The sequence below is a fragment of the Ptychodera flava genome, chromosome 13 (assembly GCF_041260155.1).
Source record: "Ptychodera flava strain L36383 chromosome 13, AS_Pfla_20210202, whole genome shotgun sequence".
Taxonomy (NCBI): Eukaryota; Metazoa; Hemichordata; class Enteropneusta; family Ptychoderidae; genus Ptychodera; species Ptychodera flava.
Window position 1 is genome coordinate 16,518,866 of NC_091940.1, and position 9,078 is coordinate 16,527,943.

At 37.9% G+C, this 9,078-nt stretch overlaps 1 protein-coding gene across 1 annotated transcript in view; it reads left to right on the plus strand.

Annotated features, from left to right (window-relative positions):
• LOC139147596 (SHC SH2 domain-binding protein 1 homolog B-like) overlaps positions 1-2,509 on the plus strand; it is a 38,163-nt gene extending 35,654 nt beyond the window's left edge. Inside the window, exon 9 of the mRNA XM_070718743.1 lies at positions 570-2,509. Coding sequence (XP_070574844.1) covers positions 570-797 — 228 coding nt within the window. The 3' untranslated portion in view covers positions 798-2,509. The remainder of the gene's footprint in view (positions 1-569) is intronic.
• The last annotated feature ends 6,569 nt before the right edge of the window (positions 2,510-9,078 follow it).

Consider the following 9,078-nt stretch of genomic DNA (forward strand, 5'->3'; position numbering starts at 1 on the left):
TGCACTGAAATTTTAATAAAGTCTAAGGGTTAAATGTATCCCTTCTATGATCAAGACATGCCGATGCATCTGTGCGAAGTATTACTTATATTGGTAACTTTTTGCTGTTCCCAGGGATATCCTTACACAGCCAGTAGCTGAAACTTTTGATGATTTTCTAGTGTTTGTTTGTAATGTCATCTGCAATGTCTTGTGCTATTCCCCAGAGCATATTGAGATACACAGTATTCAGCTTGTCAACTCAGTCTGAATGCATGTGTAGACAACAAGTGAATTCTGGTCCATGGAATTCAATCATAAGCATTAACTGAGCATTTTGCATGTAAAGATGCTGTGTTGACAAGCTAAACGTTTGCTGTTTCAATATGAAATAAATCAAAATGAATTTAAAAAAAAATTGGATCAATCAAACTTTGCAGTTACTGGCCCTTTAATGGGTAGATTTCACTGCATAGAATGGTTGGCCGATCTGAAAGAATGGTAAAATTGTGAATGGTAAAAGTGAAGACAAAGTCGTATGTACATTTGTAATATTGAATATACTGTTTGTATCTTCCTTTTCAAACGAGGCTGAGGAGACCGATGAAGAAACTGTTGCTAAAGTTAAACTGTCTGGAAACAGAATCCATGATAACTTTGGTTATGGAATAAGTGTACGACGTCATTCAGCTCCTATGGATGGTATCAGCAGCATGGAAATCAGTGGGAAGGACCTGGAAATCACCAAAGGAATAAACCTTGAGCACTTTGACAATATGTTTGCTGGGAATTCCTTCGGATTTCTTGGGCCGATCTGAACATGAACAAAGCTGTCAAGACTTATATCATGATGGTGAACTGGAGTTTGAAAATTCACTGTGTCCTTTCCTTTCCTTAACAATATAGGGATTGTGAAAACAACAGTGTATCCAATTGCTCATAGTTAGTGACGCATGTATGAATACAGCAGAAAGTGCAACATTTACCGATTTTGCAATAGTGGTACCGGTGCAAACAATAATAATTTGCATACAATGCATGAGTTTACATATTATGAAGGTTACCTGAATGCCTTTCAAATTTGTTCACATAATTTAGAATACTTCATTAGATGAGCTAGAATAAACAACATACTATTAGTGTTTAAATACTTATATTTAAATGTGAACTACATAGATTTTGCTATCTGTAGCACTATAAACCAAATTGTGACAACTAGGAAAATTGGAACTCTAAATTTTGTTTACTGCTAATAAAGAAAAACCCATGGTATGTAGCAACTCATTTCATTAATTTTACCGTTTGTTTGCTCAAAAGCCAACACAATCTGACAAAATGTATTGCTTTGTTACATGTTTTTCTCTGAAGTACCATATGATAGCTTCAACCTTTTTCTCCTTATATTTGTCATAAGTTGCATAAAACATCAGTGTACTTGAGAAGGAACTTTTCACTGTTCGTATAATGTACATGCCCAGGGCATTCACATGACTGAATGATCTGACACTTGGGGGCGCTCTATCAAGCCTAAGTAACCAGTCAAGGTACTCCAACACACCACAAGGTGATAGATCATGTGCAAGGCATCGTTAGCCATCTCATGGGAAATGGCTTTCCTTGCTCGCGTACCTTAGTCATAGTGTAACAGAAGCTGTGCTGATAGATGGCCGTAGGACAAAAGCTTGAGGTTGCTGTCATGTGTTGGTGGAAAGTGAAACAACAATTAGGGACCATGCAGGACAGAAATGCCTTGCAAAGATATGTACAATAGAGCTGCAATCATCATCTCTTAATTGTATGCTTAACTGCCATCATCAGTTATCAGTATTTTGAAGTTACAAAAGTAAACAGCAGTATTATAATGCATTTGTGAATGAGCATACACATTTTTAAACATACAAATATGTATACCCATTTACAGTATACTCTGATCTTCTGAGTAGGTAAAGCTGTTCAGACAATTTTACTAAAAACATTTAATTTCTCCCTTTGGTCTGAAAGGCCGTGTTTGAGAAGCTCTAGATCATTTATTTTCTAACATTAGTCAAACATTGCATGGTAACTCAAATATTATGTGAAAAATTTGGCATTTTGCCAAATTATTGCTGTTGTTGCAATATAGAACAGATTTCTATCTGCCAATAAGGAGTTTGAATTCAGGTTTATTTTCTCAAAGTTAAAACCAACAAAAATACCAAGGTAGATACTTACCTTTGACAATTCCTTTTCATTATTTTGAAAGTGACTTTTGTTATAACAGTTCAATGTAAATTAATTCATTTTGAAATCCAATAGACATTTACATAATTTATGCAATGACAACCATCACTGCCAGTGTAGTTTACCTTTTCATGTACTTACTCATAAAGTACAAGACGAGTAATTTTTAAAAAGAACAGTGTGCTGTATGCTTTTGTTATTTACTTGGAAGTACAATAGTCACTATAAAATTATTTTCCCGGATAAATCACAATTTAATGATACATTTTGTGTTCTCTATAAAGAAATAAAGTTGTAATCGCATCACTTCTGGTCTCTGTGTTTTATCCTAGGAAATTGACAAGATAAGATGCAGAGTGTGTGCATTTTTGTTATCTCTTGTCTGTCTTAGATTTTCGTTCACATGGAATCTTCCTCATCAATGGGTCTGTTTTGTATGTGCTGAGATGATGCAAGGTGTGGTGTGTATTATGACTCTGTTAACCCCTGACCACTATCATGGTTTGACCCAATCCCGTTGTTTCTATGGACAGCTGGATCGCTACACCAGAATATAGGAGCAAACAGGTTAGCATTGTTGGAGTACTGGGAGATGAAATATGCATTGGATGATGAGAAATTATGTCACGGTGTCAGAAAGAATCCTAAATGAATGATTAATGACCGTTCAAATGTGGAATTAATAGAATAACCATGTATGTAACTCCAACTCAAACTTTTAGAAATAAGTTTTACATATCCTTTGTACAAATGTACACATATCTGTTCAATTTATTTCACATGGTACTACACAAGTTTTCTCTGCACTGATTGTGAACGATCAGTGATTTTTATTAATTCCCCAAAGTATTATTATAAAAAAGATGAAACGTTATGTACAGAAAACGTATACATATGCTGTGTTTGTCCTGTTATAAATGTTCTCAAAGAGGAACTTCAAAGTAGAATCCTGATGAAAGAAAAAATCTGCTTGATGCAGGGTTCTGCGTGCACATAAACTGGAAGCATGTAAGTTGTCACAAAGGTAATGCCGCCCTCTATAGTTCATTAATCAAACTGGAAACTTGGGATGTGCAGACTGGTATGCCGTGAACTTCACATTGGTTTGAATGAATATCTGCATTGCACCACTTGAAAATTGAGGTTCTTAGAAGGGACGTATCTCCTTATGTCAAGAAGAAACTGAACACCTTAACCAACATTCAAACTAAGATCTGTTGATGATTGACCGATACACTTTGCATGTAACATTCATTGGCTCAGATTGCTGGTTTCAGAAAATTGCTAGTGGAGATCTTTGTGAGAAGATTTAACATTTTAATGTCTCAGACAACTCGCGAAACCACGCATAATATCGTCCTTCAGGGTCATGTTTCTGTTTTGGTTTTGGATTCTCTGACTTCATAAGCAGAAGCACCAATTAAGAAAAGAAACTGAATGCACCGAAGTGGGGGATGGGGAATTTTCCTGGGCTACAAAATAACGAAAACCAGAAAAAACATCTTCAAAAGTTTTAAGTTGGACAAAGCAGAGAGACATTGAGACGAGGATATTAAAGGTATATGCAGATTAATTTATTTCCGAAGTCTTTGGTGTCAAAACGGAAATTACACTGTGTCCTCAGTAAAGAACAGGAATGCAAATAAAACATGTAGAGAAAGATTCAAATCATTCGGAAACTACATGTATACAAAAACCGAGAGTAACATTTCAGAGCAAGACATGATGATCACCGAATCAATGAAACTGGAAGCAGCACAATGGTATGAAGAACGTTTTGAAGGTTACAAGACACAGTTCTATGTATATTAGAAGAAGAGCAAGGTCATGGACAAAAGTTCCCGCCAGTCATGTTTTTGTCAAGACAAAGTATATCTATATAGTGGGAAAGGCTTTTGTTATTGTACACAATAGACTTGAACTCCAGATTTAAATACATTGCAAATAAATGTTTAAACAGACTCCAACGCCAAACCAAAATGTAGTCACCCTGCATTAGAATAATTCTCTATTAGGAGAGCCATTAATTTTGGCTTTGTTAATTACACATAATTTGATAAGCTGTCATAATTATTTCTCAAACACTATTGGAACTAATTTGAGAGAATTAGATATTTTAATTGTTTAAATGTATCAAAAGTGTTAGGTTCCCTATAGTCGTAAGTTGCAATCTTACAAAATACCAACAAGTGTATTGCAAAAAAGAAAATCAGCTGAGCTTACATCTGCAGATTAAAGGTATACTGTCACCTGTTCCAATTTTGCCACAGTTACCATTGAAAGAGAAATCTAACCAATCACAGATTTCAAGCGGGTGGCCGCTTTTTAAAAACAGCGCCCTCAAATGGGCATTTTGAATACCAAGGAACGCCCCTTTGACCATATATGGGCATATTTAGATTACAGGTGACTGTATACCTTTAAACCGACATTACTAAACTATCAAATTATCCCAAATGAGTATCAATCGTGGTCTGATAAGATAAAATACACAAAAATGGTTATTAATTTGTGTTTTACCCTGTCACAGATGTACCCTGACAAAGTACTTGCAAGTAGTAAACCCTTTTCCAGCATTGTGCTAGACAAGCAAAATACGAGTGCAATGCTCGACTAGATAGTTAAATGACCTTTAAATTAAGGTAGTGACACTCTAAGCAGTGAAATACTGGATTACAGGGTTCACAAAGGTCGACAGAAGGTAAATAGCCAGTTAAACATTAAAAAGGCAGTGTAACGCTGAACTACAAAGTTCACACTTAAATACAAAAAAAAAGTTCACATGATCTCACGGAATGATTAAAAAACCCCGGGGTACTCCTGTACATGTACGGGTAAGGGTATGTGCCGCCCAAATGGGTCGATTTTTCATCCGAAAAAAACCTAGACATGGGTCGATAACAAAGCGGATGTCCCATGCTTTAGGAAAACCTTCATATGCAACAGAATACACATGAAAATTCAACAAATCTGTCAAGCAAATCCCTAATAAATGGGTCATATTACAAATATATATTGGTAGATGTTTTCAACTCGGGTGGAACACCCCCGCATAAAAGGAACACACCCTTTACCCCTCCACCCCCCGGGTTAATAACGTCGACTACAAAAGTCAGGTGCAGCCGACGGAGCTATTCATTGAAAAAGCTATTCTGGGAGCAGTTTTTGGGGCAGGGGAAATTTTAATTTTGCTAGGGCAGGGGACATATTTTTAGGTGGCAGGGGAGCAAATTTTAGGTTTTTGTTGGGCAGGGCCGGACAGATATCGGTTGATTGTCCCGGGGACAGGGCTTGGCGAAAACAAGGAGAGAGGGAAGCTACAGGGGGAAGTTGAGCCATGGTGTTTCCGGTAGAAGGCCACTGCAGTATGTGTCTGCATGGGAATGTTAATTTTCATGGAAATTTTTTCACAGGGCAGATGAAAATCGACAGCTAGGTTTTTTCATCTCAGGGTAGGGTAGCTTCATGTCTGCAGGGGAAATGGAATGAGAAATATTGTGGGGGATTTTTTCAAGGGCAGGGGAAATCGGCAAGTTTTTCTCGCCACTTGGCAGGCCGGGGAGCTTCAAAATTGACAGTGGGGAGGGGAAAGGCAAAAATAAGTGGGGAGTGGGTAAAAATAAAGTCTGGGTGCGGATGGTAAGTCTAAAAATGATCAGTGGGAGAGCAAATTATGAACAGCTAATAAATTACCCTCATGACTTACTAGTAAAATTAGTCAATTCACATTACTTGTCATGCACAATATATCTTGTCGTAGTAAAGACCCCTTTAAAAGAGCATTGTTCGTTGGCTGCACCTGAAAGTCGACTACACGAAATGGCCATGGGAAATAAAGGCAGTGACAAAGTGTAAACTTGACTTTACAGTAAACATGACCTTTGAATAATTAACAAACATCGAAAGGCGCCCTTCTCAATTCCAGGTTCTCGCATTAGCGAATGTGTCAACAACTCATTAACAGTTTGTCATTCTTTTGTTTTCCATTGAATATTTATCAAGTAAATAATATTTATATTAGATAAATCTGATAATTGAGTGGGGGCAGTGAAACATGAAAGAAAGTCAGTGACACAATGGACAGCGTAATAAAGGCCTACAAAGTTGACATGACCTTACAGAATAATTAACAAAGGTAAACTACACGAAATGGTCAGTGAAACATTAAACAGTGTAATTCTGTACAATATAATTAACATAACCTAAAGGAAAAAATATCAAACGTTGACTAAACGAAATAGCCATGAAGGCAGTGACATAATCAACAAAGTAAAACTGGACTATATAGTAAACATAATGGCCTGTGAAACGTTACTGTAAATAAAGGCAGTGACAATAAACAGTGTGATACTGGTATGTGATAAATGTAGTTCACATGGCTTAAGGATACGAGCGGTACGCGCGCGTGGAATTTGTCACTTCCCATAGGATTACATTGAAATTTGCTGGAAAATCAATTTCTACTATTGTCATTTTCATAAAAATTTGCACAAAGGTCAGTCTAGAGAAATAAATAATAGTGATCAAATAAAATGACATGGTCACCGCGCTAACTTTTGAGATAAACAGCATTGAATTATTTCGTCCACAGAAAATGCATTGGTGAAAAAATGCTTACTCAGCATTTTTTCTCATAAATGGCACAATTCATGGTCATGTATCTCAAAAACGAGCGCGGTGACCCCTATATTTTATCACACATTTTGATAATACTTACAAAGGAGAATCCAAAAATCGACAATTTAGAGAAATGACATTACTTTTAATTTTACCGATCATACATCCTTAAAGGTATGTGTTGACGCCAGATTGTCTCTTCAGAAAATTTACCCACTAGATAGACTTGGTTCAAGTCGGTGAATTTAAAAAAATTAAATCATTTATAATATTTTATCTTGTGTCCCTCCTATTTCATACGAACTTTTTTTGGAATTTGGCAGCCTAGGCCATGTTTTCATAGCGATTGAACGGGTTACCTTTGAGTGTGCGCAATAGTGAGTTAGTTTCTGTCGGAATTCCTGGAGAAACTCCCCTCCCTGTATAGCGTTCACCTCACTCATCGCGTTCACTCCACTCACACGTTTCACATGAAAACACAAACCATCGCGTTCCCCTACTAAAGCATTTACAAACCACAGACTTGGACCAAGTCTACCCACCAGATTACATTTTCAATGGAAAACAACAGGCTATCACACCTCTTACAAATTAGAACAAGGCGATCCCAGGGATCGCCAAAAGAGCCTTTAACAATTAACAAACGTCAACTGAACGAAATAGCTAATGAAACACTAAATAGTGCAGTTCCAGACTATACAGTTAACATGTGTTTAGTAATTAATTAAAAAGGTCGACAAAATGAAATACGCAGTGAAACATTGAACAGCGACATACTGGTTAACATATCCATACTGAATAATTAACACAGGTCGACTGAACGAATAACCATGGGAAATGAAGGCAGTAACACGAGAGATATGACAGGCATGACAGTGTACTTAGGCAGTACCATCTTCGCTTGGCAAGATCTCTTGTCTGGTCAGCTGGATGCTCCTCTAAGTGCGAGCGGACGATGAGGTAGTACTAACTGCGTCTCTTCTGTACTGGTCCATATCACCTGCATAGCTTTCCTGCAAGAGCAAAATGGAAAACGCATCACTTTGAAATTGTCATTTCAAGTCAATCATTAGCTTTCCTGTATTTCCTGTAACGAACGAGATATATTTTGGCAAATATCTCACCTGTAATATAAGTGACGGTGTTAACTAAGAGGTACCATCTGTTCACTTATTATTTAACATTTTTTTATGTTCGACGTTATACATGTAGTGAATTTATATATATAAAGAAAAATAAAAAATTATATACAAAAAAATATTAATTATTCAGTATCACTAAAGAATCATGGTACATGATATTACTCATGTTACTGTACATCGGCCAGCATAACTGAGTGGCCATGGCTACCGGGCTTGCACCCGGCGAGCGTTAACACGCGTAGTCCACTGCTGCACAGGGCTTTTTTCTGTGCAGCAGAGCAGCGTTTTCGCCGCGAACGGCAGCTACACAGGTGCCTGAAATTGCCAGTGCGGTACGCAGAGAGAGCACACTGGCAATTCCAGGCACCTGTGGGCGGGCGCGGGCCCAAGCCAGGCAGCCATACCCACTCGTTTGTGCCAGCCGACATGTACAGTACTAATATCATATACCGTGATGAATATCAAGTTTCATAGACATTAAATACGATTGTTATCCCAGCAATGTGTCGAACGCCTGTGGCTCGTACTGCGCCCGCGGTCGGTGGCACTCAACTGACATCGTAAGCTATAGAGGTCAGTATGTACAAAGAGTGCTGTGCATGTCAACTCAAAATGACTTAAGAGTCTTTAGGGAGCGTTCAGTTTTTACAGCCTGGGGGGCGGCAAAATCTTGTCGCCGGTGTTCAAAAAATATAGACCCCCTGCATTCTTTGTGAAAAAAAGATGACCCCCCTTTGTCAGACGAAAAAAATTGATGACCCCCCGAAAAATAACCAAAACCCATATGTCAAATTTACCCGCATGGTTGGATTTGAACTCCGGTACGCGGCGCACTTTATTCGTGTAGCAGACATGCCAGTGCACAAACTTCTCAGCCACATCCATTGAAACGTCTGTTAATTAGGACGACTGTAAGGCAATTTTTAACTTCATTTCCATAGACAACTCATGTCCATGGACATTGTATAAAGTAAACTTTATTGGAGTGGTTCGCCAAAGGCAGCCCTCCGGTTAAGAGGGTCATGGGCCATTACGTAAAGTCAACTTTATTCTAGTGGGCCACCGAAGGTGGCCCGCCGGTAAAGAGGGTCGATCATGGCTATTGCATAAAGTAGACTTT